At 35.1% G+C, this 17104-nt stretch overlaps 1 protein-coding gene across 2 annotated transcripts in view; it reads right to left on the bottom strand.

The window, feature by feature from the left end:
• Positions 1–17104, bottom strand: part of LOC149796708 (ragulator complex protein LAMTOR1-like) — a 29888-nt gene that overhangs the window by 10410 nt on the left and 2374 nt on the right. For both annotated transcript variants that reach the window (XM_089961338.1, XM_089961339.1), the window contains exons 2-5: positions 16975–17045; positions 11503–11589; positions 4301–4378; positions 3457–3580 (exon numbers count right to left, since the gene is read on the bottom strand). In XM_089961338.1, coding sequence (XP_089817464.1) covers positions 3457–3580; positions 4301–4378; positions 11503–11589; positions 16975–17045 — 360 coding nt within the window. The remainder of the gene's footprint in view (positions 1–3456; positions 3581–4300; positions 4379–11502; positions 11590–16974; positions 17046–17104) is intronic.

Genomic DNA, 17104 nt, shown 5'->3' with positions numbered 1-17104 from the left:
TATTAGTGTTGGCCAAGTGATCTAAGGTGCTCAACTTTACAGATCACTCCTATATTACACCTATGTCTGAATGACTTCAAGTCTCAGCTCAACCAACATGGCTATGTGAAAAAACGTGCCAGTAGCTTCCTCAGTTCTTCCCCCACCAAATATGCATCCTGTGATGTATGGCTCTATCATGTGTTGAGAAGGGCATTAAACACACAAATTACCAACAAAATGTACAGATTTATTATGAAAGTAATGAGTTAGATAACTCTCTTATAATTTTGCTTTTGAAAACACGACTGCAAATTTATGTGGCATAAAAAAGTATCATAATTTTTCACAATTCATGTGGTAGTTTCTACTTGGTGCCTAAGTGGTCAGCATGCCATACTTGCATCTGAAAGGGGTGGGGTCTACCATCAGATCAGCCCAGGGTGGCTACCATGGTATGCCCTTTGTGGAAAGCACTTCATTCCAATTGTCTTGGCAAAAAAAAAAAAAACCACTTGTGCACCATGCCATGAAACATTAATAACAAAAACATTATCTTTCTCATCTGAAGAAATTATTATTGAAAATAGGATAAATCAATCAGTTAAGTTAGATTTTACTTATCAGAAGATCTGTATGTCTGGAAAGTGATGGATGGGACCAAAGTAAATTTGCGTCTTCAGGAAAAATATACAACATTATCTCATTAAAAACTGATAGATTTAATTCATGCTAATAAAAAACATTATAAATAAGCAAATTCCAAAGAGCATGTCCCCCTATGTTTCCGTGGAAGAATGGGAGTGTAGTTTTGTAGAGGCAACAGCTTGCTCACAATCGCAGTAAACTCAACAAGCCAAGGCACATGTGTACAATAGTAGTAAACTAAATGAGTTAAGGCACATTTGTAAAGAAACACTGCTTGCTCACAATGGTAGTAAATTAAATGAGTTAAGGCATATTTATAATGGAAAATGCATGCCCACAATGGTAATAAGCTAATTTGAGTTAAGGTACATTTGTAAAGAAAGATAAATCTGATGACAGAGAATACTAACAATGGAATCCAGGTGAGGTCTCATTTATACAAATCTATATACAAAAAATATGGATCAAACATTGTGCAGCCAAAACTCCACTATATGACATATTAAACTGAGAGTCAAATTTACACTTTGTTATATACATACAGAGCTGCAAATAAACTTCAGATCCATTAATAATAACGGAAATTATTCATTGGAAACAAATGTGGGTGGATTCAACAATCAGAGGCCACAACTCTGCTGAAACAATGCTGCAGATCAAATGCTGACAAATTTAATTAAACCAGGCAGTCATGAACATATAGCTGTATATGTACTGATGACAAAATTTATTACCAATGACAAATACTGCACTGGAAGGAAGCTACTGATACTGAATAATGACAAATGAATTCAGCCGAGGCATCATAAAAAGCACGTTGCATATTGAGTCTGGCTGGAATCTAATAAGAATTAACAGCGTTACTGTGCAGAAATGAAACTTAAAAGGTTTGACAACCTGAATAATGATGCATAATGCTGTTATTCAACCTCATCCAAGGTCATGTTACTTTCAAGCTGTCGTTCATATCTGATGTAAAGACAAAATTTATAAATAAAAGAACTTAGCAGAAATGAAAGTGGATGGGTCCATTTATATGCAGGAATTGAGCAAAAATGAATGTGTATGGGTCCACTTATCTCTAGGAATTGGGCAGAAATGAAAGTGGATGGGTTAATTTATATGCAGGAATTGAGTGCAAATGAATGTGGATGGGTCCATTTTATCTGTTGTTGTTATAGGGTTTAACGCCATTTTTCAGCACAAGATAGGCTATACATGACGGCCAGTATTAATGGTGGAGGAAGAATCGGGAAAACCCCGGAAAGAACCACCGACCCACGAGAAGCTACCGGCAAGCTTTCTCACATATCCACATTTGCCGAGCCCGAGACTTGAACCCACGCAGACAGAGGTGAGACAGCAGTGATCCGTGATGGAGAGCGCTTTAGACCACTCGGGGGCCCCTCCATTTTAACTGTCAGAATTGAGCAGAAATGAAAGTGGATGAGTTATTTAATCCATGGCAATAATGCAGCTAAATGATGATTTTGAATGCTGAAAATCCAACTCAACAGAGGCTTTGTCAGTTTTAAGCTGATTATAAAATTATGGTTGAAATCCACTATATTACTACTTGAATTATTGGTGGAAAAATGAAAGTTGGCAAGTCTGGCAATAAGGTGTTATAGGGATTTGACCACTAATTCATTTCCCACCAAAGAAAATCAATGTTATTACATTAAAAAATACAAATATAATTTCTGCATTAAATTCACACAAAAAGCATATATGTCTCCACTGATTACAGTATGAGAACCGTTTCAGTCTTGAAATAAAAAGGCAATTCACTGCACTGTTGTAGCCAAGTGCAATTAAACAGGGACCCTGAACCAAGAGTTCACATGTTTTTTTGCCAGAAGTTAACAGAATACAGATCATAAATCTAAAATGAAATATTTTTTGTCAACTATAGTACATAGACTGAAATTTATGAAACAATTAATGAAAATAATTAAATCCATTTACTAGCCAAAGGATGTATTTCAAAATATTCTGTACTCTTATGTTTTATTCTCCCATCAAACTCAGCCAAGGCCTCATCAATATCAAGCTGCATACTAAATTTGGTTGACATGCAAGCTATAACAGGAATCATTCTGAGAAAATGAGAGTAAGTGCATCTGAAAGTCAAGGGTTACAATGAAGACGACAAACCTCAAACAGCGACAGTAACAATTAGACTTAGTCATGGTCTCACCACACCATGCTGCACTCCACATTTGGTTGAAATCTAATAATAATAATTCAAGCGGTAATATGCTGAAGTGAAAGTGCAACAAACAGAAGAATGGATGGGCCTAATTTTGAATTCCCTGCCTTGCTAAGGTTTTCATAGAAAAGCTTGGGATAATTTACATGAACACAAAAATCTGTCTGTTGTATATCCGAAATGTTTTCACATCTACCACTTAGTATATTGTATCCTAGTTCAATAAAGCACACTTATTTTGAGACTTAAGAAAATTTATCTACACTTACTATAAAAAAACATGAGATTATTGAGCTCCTCAACAGAAACATGTACAAAAGTTATGAGTAAGGTCATCAATCACAAACACTTTAATTTCTGCAAGCACGAAAGGTTAACGATTTTAGAAGGAAACTCATTTTTTTCATTGTTTTGGACAAAAATACATAGTGAAAATAAGAACAATTTTCTTTGCAAAATGTTAATATCACAAATATTCTAACACATATTGGCCATTCTCACAAAAATTTTAGTGAGAATATTTTTCACAAAATTTAAATATCATGAATATGCTAACAAATGGACTGTTTCTGCAAAGCTTCATTGGCCCAGCATGTAGGGCAAGGGAGGCAACTCACCAATTCAATATCTGCAAGGGAAATAGGCTGGGCAGCCAGAACATTCTGTGGTGCTGAGACTCCATTGGGCAGAAAAGGCTTCAGTGACTTATTCCTGTTTGCCATAACTACATTCACCTTTTGACTGAAAAAACAAAACATTTTAAGCATGTGTGCTGAAGTATACCACATTTATATTACTATCATTTTCATGTTACGGGAAGAAAGAACTGGAAGATTTCTAAACTATACATATTTAAATTCATGGTGAAAAAAAATCATTTTGCTTTAATCAGTTAATGAAAATGATAGAAAACAAAAATGTTCTTTATCAAGATAAATTGCAATTAATCTCATTTAAAATGTCAACCCAAGGCTCTATCTACAAATAGTTGTTATGAACTTGTGGTTTTATATGCAGTTAAATACAGTATATATCTCTTTATAACTGAATAGGACTAGTATATCCTTTACTTCTATAATGCTTAGTTGTTTTTCATATGCACGTGTTGACTCTAGCAGGTTTGACAATTGATTGCACGATTCAGTTTTCTGAAGGAGAAGCGGCCGCCAGTTGGTAAAGCATTGGACTCGAAAGAAATGCAGGTTCATTACCCAGCCAAGGCCAGGTCAAATGTTTCAATGGATCCTTGGGAAAGCTGCTATTTCCTCAGCTTGATATCATCAATATGTGTTAAAATTGCCATTAAATACAACAAAACTACATTTTCATAGGGCTGCTCTTTAATAAACAATGTAATCATGTAAAAATTAGAAACCTGTTAAATCTTTCCTATTTTACGAGCAAATGTTATATTTTTACAATCAGGCTAGGATACTTATATTTTAAGTTCACAAGACTCACCTGTAATGCCTAGCCCTCTCATAGTATTCATGCTGTTCTACACCCTGGCCTTCAATGGTAGCAACATCTATCACATTTCTAAAGAAACAAAACTATATTATCAATCGAAACTGACAGTATCATTGCTAGATCCTTTTCCAAAAGGTGTGGTGGTATGCTTTTACCACAAAGGTATTTTTTTATAAATTTGTTAGGCAGGGAATTACTGGAATTTCTGAGAGAAATAATGATGACATTTCACTGGAGTAAAAAATTAAATTTTTCACTGGCTGTCTATAGACACAGATAACACTAAAACCATGAAATTCACACCTATTCTTAGAGGCTTACATAGTTGAGAGGTTAATATAGCCACCTCCCATTAAAGACGACAAAACTTCATATCCAAGACATTGTAACATATTTTTTTTAATCTGCGCTATTACTTTTAATGGGGAATCACAAAACACAACAGAACATTAATGGCAGACTGCTGACATAGTGAGGGATCCAGTAGGAAATCTGCTTCATTAATCTGTTATACAGTACATCTAGCTAGCCAATTCATTTGATCATAAAATAAAAACAGGATTGACCTTCTACAAGCGAATAACATATAATTCATCTTGTGGGTGAAAAACAATTTAAGACTTTTGCAAATATATGGTGAATTATTTTAAAATAAGATTTAATGTTTTGCTCTACTGACAATGTCATTTGCAATGTAAAGTCAACATTCTGTTTTTCTAAAGACTGTAAAACCTGTCAATAGCAGTCACCCAGGAGAATTGGACAAACTAGCATCTGCAAACAGATACCTCTATATGCAAGTTCCTTTTCAAACATTCTGAACAAACGCCCAACATTGAAAATTATTATTATTATTATTATTATGATTATTATTATTATTATTACTATTATTATTATTATTCTGTTAACATATCTAGTTACATGCAATATTGAATAAATCATAAAATACATGTCCCAAACTTATGTTCCACACAAGATTCAGACATGATTTTAGTCTTCCATAAGAAGCTTAAAAAAAATTAAGGGGGGAATGAGGGTCCTCACCCAAAGGGACGCATTTTACACATAACAAAACTGCTCCTGGTGCAACTTATTATCATAAAATAAACCAAAATAATCATTTGAAAAACTAAGAAACTTACCAAAAATGTTCAACTTAACTTAATTTTACAATATTTATTGTCCCATAATTTGTTTTCCAATACTATTGATGCTGAAGTTATTTCATGTGCATGTCAGTGTTCACATCATAATTATGTCACAATAATTTGTCTATTGTTGCAGCAAATATATTATGCTTCTCTCTTTTCATAACAAATCTGTAAAATAAACACACAAGTATATCAACTATATACAAATAATCACATACATTCACTTGTCTTTTTCTCCAATGGACACAACCTGTTGATATGCCAGTCGAGCTCTTTCTGTGGCTTTGACAAACATTTCTTTAGCCTTCCTTTTTGTCACCACTGACTTTTTTGTTCAATGTGCAATGAATTCTTTTCCTTCTCAATGAGAGCCTTTTTCCTTTCAAGATGGTGCTTTATTGGTGACATGCAGTGCGCATATTCGGACAGAGGGCTCCATCTTTTTTCTCATGGTATGATCTTTCTTCTTATAGTAATTAATTTGCACTTTTTCCAGATGCCTTCTGAGTTTCAATTTTTCCATATGCAGCTTCTTTTGTAGGTGCTGTTCCAAACTCTTCCAACTGCGATTACCATAATTCAGATCTTTCTTGCAGAGGTCACAAAATGCTAGTCCTCTATCATTCAGTTTTCTTATAAACTGACCAACTAAATTTCCATCAACTTTTTGCTCTAGCCATTCCCATTTCCATACATATTTTAAACCTTTACCTAAACTTTTTGTGTCATGGTCTCTCTCAACAACTCAGGACGCCATGTTTTGCAAGCATGCTTCTTCTTTCCATTGCCATCAGTTTCCATTACACGAAGATTCAATGGATGAATTTAAACCTTTCACCAATCAGAATACTCTTTACACGAGTCATGTGCTAACTAATATATGGAACAAATAATTTACAAGGATCATTGTGGAATGGGACTGGAGAGACTGCTTGAAAAAAAAACCGGATCGGAGATGATATAAAAAACTATATCAAGAAAAATCTGGTTCCAGTCAGGAGAAAAGTGGAATTCCACTTTAAAACGGAGAAAAATCATGTCTGAAGATTACTATATTCTGCTCATTGGAATACATCATGTAAATTAGGTCATCAGTAACTCTAAAAAAATCAATGATTGTTTGTTTTGTGCACAATGAGAAAACACTAATTTCACAGCTAACATATTACAAGTAATGTTAAATAAAGGACACTTTGTTTAACAAACCTGCAGAATTAGGCACAGAGGCAACTCAGGGATCGTCCTGGGCTTCGCCAATGTCGCAAATTGCGATTTTTTTTCCTTATTGGTGACAAAAATATCCCCTCTGGCGATTTTTTTGGCGACAACTTTTTGGTTATTTAATTTGTACATACAATCATGGATTTGGACTGGATAAATTAAAAGGGAGAATGAAAGAAAGCCACAAACTTGACTAAGCAATGCATTGGAATCGATCTGTTACACAAACGATCCTTTGTTCGTATTGACAACCCCATCTTTACAGTGCATTGTTACATCATAATCTGCTTATGCTGACATCTGGGCTGAGTACTGTATACTGTGTTACAGTCAATCATGCTACCGAACTATACCTACAACTGACCGACTTCTGAAGATGCGAATAGAACAGATACAATTAATTGAATGGCTAATCCTTCTGTTGTTTTTTTTTTTTTTTTTACATATACCAATACAATAGTTTTGTTGAACCTTCATAGAAAACTGATAACCTCTGAAGTACCAACTACTGCGTATAAATACAAAGCAAATGGAAAAAATCTCGATCACAATTATATCTGTCGCCAGTACAGCATTTTACTCATTGATCTTTTCCTTTTGCCATCAATCTGTGTTACGGCTGCAGAGACTTAAACTCCGCAACAAGAAATAGCAAAAAAAAAAAAAAAACAGTTTTGCATAATTAATAATAATTATTTATTTCTCAAAATACAGGAGTGAAAGAATCCCTAAATTGGGTGTGAATTTATGCTTATATATACAGTCCAATATTGCCAGGTGTTGACTCGTGTAAGTTTCATTCATGGGAATGGAGATCCTATTTTGCTTGTCGAGAAAATTTATACAGCATTCAGTGATCATTCTTGGGATTTTGGAAGCAATTCCCTAGAAGCTTTGTGAAGCTAGCCATAAGGGGGGGGGGGGCTGCTGAGAGACTACTGGTGTCACCTGTCAGCACTGTAGACTGTGAACATGGATTCAGTAAGATGAACCTCATAAAAACTGACATCAGAAATAAACTCTGCACCTCATCTCTCAAGAATTTAATGAGAATCAGCATGTACAGATGTGAAAAATTAGACTTTGAAACTGCATTCAACAAGTGGTCAGCCCTAAAATCGTGACGGATCTTCATGTAACACTTTGTAACATTTTGTTAATGCTTGATGTAATTAGAGTATTAACTAACCCATCTTTTGTAATTTTCATTGCCTGTTACATTAATAGACTAAATTAACACTTGAAAAAATGTACACTACTTGTTCTGGCGACACTTTTTGAAAATTGGCGACAAAATATTGAAGTTGGCGATTTTTTTGGCGACAGCTTTTTAAAAGCCAGGACCATCCCAGCAACTGTTTACAATTTGAACAATATCTGGATTAACCAGCTACTTGACTCTCCAAGATCAAAAGACAGTTCCTGATGTGAAAAGCATGTGATCAATTGGGAATGAAAAGAGGCCATTTAAAACTTGTTAGCAACACATGAGCAGGAATTTCACCTTCCTTTATTGATAAGTTTTTGAACATTAAATACCTTTGACCCCTAAGGAAAATGGATGTAACTTACACTGCTACTCAAACATATCATTTTGCATGAGAGGTTGTTTTCATCCATTGGCAAATAGATGAAGATATCAAACTAAACTAGTCATAGTGGTACAAAGACCCCCCCCCCAAACCAATAGGTCTGATGTGTGTACATGCATGTTCTAAGAAGTGATTTTAACGTAGGCAGCAACCACTGCAAGTCATACTTCTAACCAAAAGGGTGCAGGTTCTAATCCTACTAACACACCAGCCCAGCCTGGCTGAATTACTGTGTCCTTGTACAATTTACTTTACTCCAACTGCCTGGACACTAAATGACCAACTTGTGTTGATGTGTCGTAAAACACCAAATCATATCTGACAAATGATCAGCATCATTACGTTACGTGTGACAGGCCTTCCAGTTAGGACAATTTCTGACAAATCTGGACCATTTTTGTTTAGCATTTTCATAATCATTTAAGTTTTTTCTCTTTTCAGTACCGGTAGCTATATTGTATTGCTGACTAATATGATTTGTACAAAACTGAAAACCAATACTTTCAAAGGTTTTTTCAAGCTATTTAAAGCATCAGCATGAAGGTACTCTTTAATATGGAGATGAAAACAGCTGCATGATAAGCATCAGACAGTTTAAGAACCATAGCTAAAGAAAAGCCGATTATTTTGATTATTATATGGCCTTGGATAAATGATGTTTTGCAATACCCTACATAGCGTTAGAGAATAAACAGGGTTCTTCCAGTTATTATCATAAATCGTAAGCATCATCAACAATTTAATACCATATATACTCGCGTATAAGCCGAAAAATTTAGGAAAAAAATAAGGCCTGGAAGAAGTGGGGGGGGTCGGCTTATCTGCAGGCCAAGGTCCAAGTCTGAAATTTTTAAAGCTTTTTTCCCTCGATTTCCAGTATTTATTGTTTCTGTCGATTGCCGAAGATGAGATCACATGCCTAATGATGCCATATGGCTCATAAGATTTGTGCTGTCGTGAAGTGAAACAAATATTTTTTTTCTAACTTAAGTGGTAGGATAATGAATGAAAAACACGTTTTAACGTACTTGACGTCTATTTGACAGATGTCCATCCACCAGAAAATGCAGCGATACGTGTTATTTGAACCACGGTGGTACGTGCATTTTCCAAAAGAACCGCTGAATTAGTAATCTCCAGTCAAGTATTTAACCCACAGCTAATCAGTAATCATTAAACTCTACAGTATTGTACAAATGCACACTAGCTTATTTCAGTGTAAATATGAAAAGAATCTACGTAAAAAAATAAAAGAATTACGATACTGAAGGTATATACGACAAACATTTTGATCGAGAGTAGAAATACATGTACGATAGTCTTAAAGGAAAAATGTCAAGAGGCTCCATAGGGGTTTGTTGCGCGCACGCTTAGGAAGGGTAAATAACAGGGCAATATACGAGTCAGCATGAATAATTGTAAAACAATATAATGTGTGGGATTTTTTTGACAGGTGTTTTAGAAGTAATCAGCAGCCACAGTTTATATACTAATGTTGTTTAGTTGTTTGTAAAGCAAAGTGGTTTGTTACCGGTAGAGTGTTGTACAATAGCTACCATATGCTTAATCTGTGGTAAATGCCTCGGGGATAATAGGTTTGTTTTCTTGCACAATGCCAATGACTTTACTAATACATGCCGTCTCTCAGATGTATTGTTTAATGAGATATGGTAGTGGACATGGTTCCTGCTCAAAGTTATAAACTGTCACAATACTTGAATAATGTCTACGCTGAAACCAATCATATTTTGATAAATTGAATCACACTACCGGTAGTTTACAAAAAAACACACAAATAAACAACAATGATAAATAATTATCAAATACAAATTGATAACCAACCACACATGGAAATAATTACAGGATAAGGTATATAAATAGTATACCACCACTATATACAAGAGACCAGGTGCAATTCTTCGGAAACCTTCAATGCTTGTATGGAATATGTTTCGTGCATACAAGACCGATGAAGTCAAAAAAGGCCACAAAGAAAATGAAAACAACACTGGCTGTGATACCAGGAGGTTTAACGTCAGTGTTACAACCTGTTGATGTCTGCCTTAACAAACCTTTTAAGGACAAGTTACGAAAGATGTGGGCAGAATGGGTTTGTTCAGGGGCAGTGAAAATGACAAAAGGCAGGAATTTAATGAGGCCAGACATCGATTTGGTCACCAAGTGGGTAAAAGAAGCGTGGGACTCAATTCCATCGGAAATGATTGCAAAATCATTTAGGAAGTGCTGTATCAGCAATGCCATGGATGGAACAGAGGATGATGCTATATTTCAATCCGACAATGATGAGGAGAGTGAGAAGGAGAGCGACACACTATCGGATGACCATGATGACAATGACAACGTACATGATGAAAGCACACCCGTAACAGAAGCCGAGATTCATGAACTGTTTGGCGAGTCTGATACAGAGCCAGATTTTGAAGGATCCTAAAAGTGATAGAACTTTTATAATTCATGACTTTAGAATGAGGATTAATTAAATTTCCATTAAGACTTAGCACTTTAGAATTGTTTTTATTTCAACATATACATTAGCTTTCTTACTTTCATTTTATTTAATAATGTGATTTGCCTAAATAAACGTATTCAGAACTCACTTTGTGCAACTTGTGATGTACCGGTAGTCTAGAAATTATGGGTTGGCTTATACGCGGGTCATGCACTTTATAACAGTTTTACCAATTCAGTTTGGGGGGGGTCGGCTTATACGCGAACGGGCTTATACGCGAGTATATACGGTAATAATTCACACATGGTGAGGGTCAACATTATATAAATTATTTTGATTTTACATGATGTGCAATGCTAATGAGTGCAACTGTTCTGGCAATAGGTCAATAACCTGCCAACAGACTGTAGATGGACCACAGTCAGGGAAAATTGTGACTCCGATACAATTGGTTGTGTGAGATTAAAACTGAGTAGTCTCTGACTGCTAGGCGATAGATTAGTCCATAATTTGAACATCTTTGTTAAATATTGTCCAGGGTTTAAATGCAAGTCACAGACCTTGGTCCTGGGTTGATGAAGTATTTTATCTTCTTAGCCATGTACCATTTACAAATATGCAAAAACTGAATATTAGTTAAGAAGAAAAAGCCTGGAGTTTTGTTTAATGGCATGAAATTTTGCATTTTCAAATTTTTTTACATCTCTTAAATTATTAATCGGCATAATTTAATGATAGGGTTCAGCAAACAGTTCTCACCTTGCAGTTTTAGTCAAAATCCTTGTCAGTGCTGACTGCTCATCTTTTGGTGGGGCTCCAGTAGGGACTGGACTAGATAATGACTCCCTGAAATAGCAGAAAAGTGTTCAATAAAATGTTTTTATATCTCAGTTCTAGAATCATATTTATCATTAGTTAAAATTCAAACACACAAGTTTATACATCACACTGCACTCCCATCCCTGCTGAGAATCATCAGCTGTGGCAATTATACCAAAAGTACCTAGCTATGCAGTCTGACAATGAACTTTATTACCTTTATGACAGTTGTAGATTTACCAGGCAGAAAAAGGAAGTAACCAAGTTCACTGATCTGTCTCAAAGGAATTCAGAGTAAAAATGCAGAAAAGGCAAAAACTGAGCAGAGACTATGACCTTGAAGATAACACCTTACCTGTGATCCATGAAATGCCATCAAAATGAAAAACATCCCAGAACCTAAACCATTTTTGACAAAAAATAGAAACAAAAGAAACTATAAAATACAGACTTGTGACCTTGACCTTCAAGATAACCAATGACAACATACCAATTTTTATTTACACATCCTGAACAGTGTTGCTGAGCTGAAAGGAAGTTACAGTAACCTAAAATATTTACCAGTGACCTTGACGAGAGGTCCTCTAACAGGGCATGCAACACACTTGCTAATGCTATTATGTAGCTTTCATCCTTTAATCTAAAGAAAAGTGTAATGAAAACTTTAAATATTGACCCATGACCCTGACTTCAAAGAATGGACCCAAAATGAGCTATAGAAGACATTTTCTTATGGCAATAAACAAATATATCCAGTTTAACCACTATATCTCAAATGGCTCTGCAGTAATACAATAAACACATAAGCGCAAAGGAAACCTTTAAAAAAGTTAACAAAAAACCATCACCATAAAGACAGGAAGCCCCAAAATAGTACATGACACACCTTCTTGTGATAATATACAGCAGCATCCATGCTTCAGGTGAAATAGTTACCTTTTTGCCTGCCATGTTGTGTATGTAATCAGAAAAAGAGATGTTTAAATTGCCATTTTTCTGGCCACTTCATATGCCAGGTACATTATCTATTCTTGTTTTTCCTACTAAAAGAGCAATACCCAAAATTTAAACATAATATTCTCATACTTTTTTATCCACTTCTGTTTTAGTCAAATTACTACATCTGCAACTTGCAGAGTGTGAAATTTCATGTAACTCAAGCCCAATTATAAGCAAATTATTTCTTTTTGGAGGGTTACAGACTGATTGTCAATAAAAGTAAACAAGTGTACAACATGTCATCTTGACAAATTTGGATGAATGGTTTTATATCTTACAATGTTCAGGAGAACCACTCATTCTCTTGTCTTAACAGGGTAAGAATTGGCCATGCAGAGTAAATCTTGACTACTTACTAGTCCCTGGGCTGAGTAGTAAATCTTGACTAGTTATGAGTCCATGGGTTGAGTAGTAAATCTTGACTAATTACTAGTCCTTAAGCAGAGTAGTAAATCTTGACTACTTATAAGTCCCTGGGCTGAGTAGTAAATCTTTACTTACTGTTCCGTGTGCTGAGTAGTAAATCTTGACTACTTACTAGTCTCTGGGTTGAGCAGTAAATCATTACTTACTTTTCAGTGAGCAGAGTAGTAAATGTTTACTACTTACTAGTCTCTGGGCTGAATAAATGCCGATTTGCATAATATGAAAAATCCTGTGTCACTTTCTAATCATAACAAGCATTTATAATTATGTTTGCCTGTTTAGCATAGTTGTTACTCATTATCAGTCTAGAATACGTCTCATAGGAAGTTTGTCTTTTTACACAAGTATCTTTGATACTAAAATATGCCAAAATAATTTATTTTAGTCAACCATCCATTTATTGAGAGTTATTCAAAGGAGCCTTCAAAATAGGATTGATTAAAAGAACTGAAAGGTCTTTACATCAATTAAATTATGACAAATCAGTGTTTTTTCTCATCTGAATTTAGCCCTCTATTTCCCAGTATGTATATTTGCATTTAACATTAGTTTTAAGCAATACTTTATTTTTAAGCCGAGAATTTTCTCTATTGTATCTGTAGTATAAACACATTTGGTACATGTTTAAAAATTATCATATTAATTAATATGCAGTATATTTTGGCCGAAAGGCTTTAAAAGAGAATACCGGTAGATGCTATACATTGCAATGAATTTTAACTGACAGGAGTAGCCAGATTACAGTATTGTAATTGCAAGCTGGTAACAATGCTTATTAAACTAACCTTAATCAATTTTTTTTTTTACTTTTTGAAAGAGCACTATAAAATTTCTAAACTTGTTTGAAACAACCCCATATACAATATACATGAGAGCAAATGCACGTCTTCAGATCACACTGTTCATCTTAATTTCTTTGTTGCCAATAAAGATTACTGTAACTATTCACAGACAACTTCCAAAAGTCCCATACAGCAGCCTAAGACAGAGTCTCAACATGTGGAAATAGCCACAAAAAGGTCAGCATCTGATGTTTCCTGTCAACAACCTTACCTAGTTAGCACCAGAATCCATGGTAGGTAGCTGGAAGGGTCAAACAATAAAGTGGGTTGCATTCAGTTAGGTGGGCAGGTTATCCTGAAATTGGATGCAGAAAGCTGGGGTGAAACATACAATGCTGCCTAGCCAACTTCTGGCCTTGGAGCATCTTTGATTACCCCTTAACCATCACTGTGTTGAAGCAACAGAAGGTCCATTCTAGACTGTCAAATCCCTCTAAATGGGATAGAATAATGGTGTCACATATCAGAGGGAACAAGGCAGTAAACTTGGCCAAAGTCCAAACTTTCTCAACTTCTGCCACTGACACAAATGATGGGATGAGAGTTTCAAAGGAGAGGAAGAACTGGATAGTGGCATTCACAAGAGTTTGTCGTACACTGCATTTAGCTGTGACTCAAAATGGACAATAACTCACATAAATATTGTAGGACGGAAATGATTTTTGAGATGTGTATCTTCAGGAGATGGAAGTAATATTTACCAAGTTTCATAGTAATCCTTCAAAGTCTGCAAGACTAGCTGTATTGGTCAGACATGAATACTATATTTTACTAATCTTTATACAGCACTATCTCGATAGCTCGCGCCCTGTTAATTTTTTAAAACCAGAGAATACCAAAATACAAAACTGATCCACATTCCTGAACTTGAAAAAATAAATTATGATCAAAATTGGTAACTGAAACGTTGATATATCACTCGTTTTATGGTCAAAAATGGTAGATATGACTGGGAAACTTTAACATTTTGAAATTATAAACTTTTTAAGAAGTTGGATAACTGGTTACATTTTCTTTCCAAATGATATTTTCAGTACACTGTATTTAAAGATATTCAAGGAAATTTTGACCAATGAAAATGTCACTTACGCCTAGTGTAGGCAGTTAAATTAATATTTAAATGCCAATTAAATAATTTTTATTAAGTGAAATTTGTGTTTTAATTCTATCTTTTAGTTTCACTTAAGCGTAATCATCATAAATGCAATGTGAATTTAAACGTAAAATATGTCACTCTGCCATAACAGCTATGTCCACAAGCATTTCTCTGAGAACCTAATTAAGTGCCAACTGTGTTTTGATCACTGACTTGTAGAAGTATTTGTTGTGTTGTTGCAATGAATTAATAGCTGGCCTCCTTTGTATAAGACCCTATCATGTTAATGTCTTTTGAATCAAATAAAGGAGGTGAAATACTAAAAAACAGTTAAAAGGCACACAAATTCTACATAGTATTTACTTAAAATCTAGCGGCCCCGGTAGTATCTTGGGTGAACTCACTTCAGTTGATCAACTGAACATTATTACAAATTTTATTGTGTATGTAACATTAACTACCTTAAATTAACTGACTCTTTCATAACTGTGATCAAAGATAGCAAGGCAACCAAGTGAAAAGAATATTTCATAAAATAAAAAGCTTGGTTTCACGGATACGGACCATTGTAGCCAAGTGATTTTCTGAAAATTTCTGAACTGGCACTTAGAGATATCCTTAAGGATGATAAGAATTTCCACTATTACTTTCAGTGAAATCACAACAGTACAAAATAGGCATTTGTCTCACGAAATAAATGTCGGTAGTTTTTGAAGAAAAGTAATCTTATTTGGTTGGATATCAACAGATAGTCTAGTTTCCAGCTAATTTTACTCCCAACTTGTTAGTATACTATTTAATACCACTCCGAGAACCAGACTAATCAACAAAACAAAAAGCAATGATGTAATACACGTTTTCCCAATACACATGATGGTTGCTGAAACCAGTAGAAACGATCTTTTACATGTTGGAAATTTTTAAAATAAATGTAATTTATACAGAATAATGAACAACTTAATTAGAAAAAGTGCATTATTAACAATTATTATCAATGTGATTGTAAAAGGAGGATTCAGACATTAAACAGCCCAGTTCCCTACCCCCACTATTTACTCAATGTATACGCGGATTTTTTATATTTTTGGAGGTCTCTCAATAACTCGTGCCATTGCTTATAGTGCGGTCTATGTTTGTGGACCCTGTTGTTCACAAGTTATAGAGGGATAGGTGTATCAGTTTTCTTCTTGCAGAAGAATGTGTTCATGTAATTGTTCTCAAAGCTGCTTTACAACAGAGAATTAAATCTGATATGTTAATCTTGAGTCCACTTGAATCCATTATTTTTTTTTAGACATTAAATGTCACAACTGTCATGCAATTGTTGAGGCACCTGATAGGCAACTCCAAAAGGAGGAATGGCCATACCAGAGGTTCATTTAGGTCTTACAATCTGATAGGCAACTCCAGAAGAAGGGCTATACCAGAGGCAATGGGCAATTACATAAGGAGGAAGGGCCATACTATAGGCTCAGTTTGGCCTTACAACCAGATGGCCAACTCCAGAAGGCGGAAAGACCATACCACAGGCTCAATTTGGCCTTACAACCAGATGGACAACTGCAGGAGGAGGTAGGGCCATATCATAGGCTCAATTTAGCCCTACAACCAGGTGGACAACTGCAGGAGGAGGTAGGGCCATATCATAGGCTCAATATGGCCTTACAACCAGATGGACAACTCCAGGAGAAAGTGCCATAACAAAGGCTCAATCTGGTCTTACAACCAGACAAGCAACTCATGAAGGAGAAAGGGCTATACCTTAGGTCCAATTTGGTCTTACAACCAGAGAGGCAACTCCTGAAGAAGAAAGGGCTATACTTTGGGTTCAATTTGGCCTTACAACCAGATACGCAAAAGAATAGTATTAAAAATACTTAGCCAAGCATCAACTTGACTCAACTTCAGCATGTTTAGGCTATCTGACCTAAGTCTATTATGAACACCACAGATTTAAAGTTCTGTACTCACATTATAGTTATCTGATTTGGATTCCATCACAAAATTAATTTATTATCATTGTTATTATGATTACTATTATTATCTTACCCACTGACAGGCTGTGTCTGAGTATTACGGACTGTGTTTCCTAACAGTCTGGTCCTCTCATCAGGAATGCCCTTTAAACAGAAACATATTATCAATAAAAGGACAGTAATCAAAGAAATATACATGTAAC

This window comes from Sinohyriopsis cumingii, chromosome 6 (assembly GCF_028554795.1).
Source record: "Sinohyriopsis cumingii isolate HCF-2022 chromosome 6, ASM2855479v2, whole genome shotgun sequence".
NCBI lineage: Eukaryota > Metazoa > Mollusca > Bivalvia > Unionida > Unionidae > Sinohyriopsis > Sinohyriopsis cumingii.
Note: the sequence above shows the minus strand (reverse complement) of the source record. Positions and strands in the feature narration are given on the sequence as shown.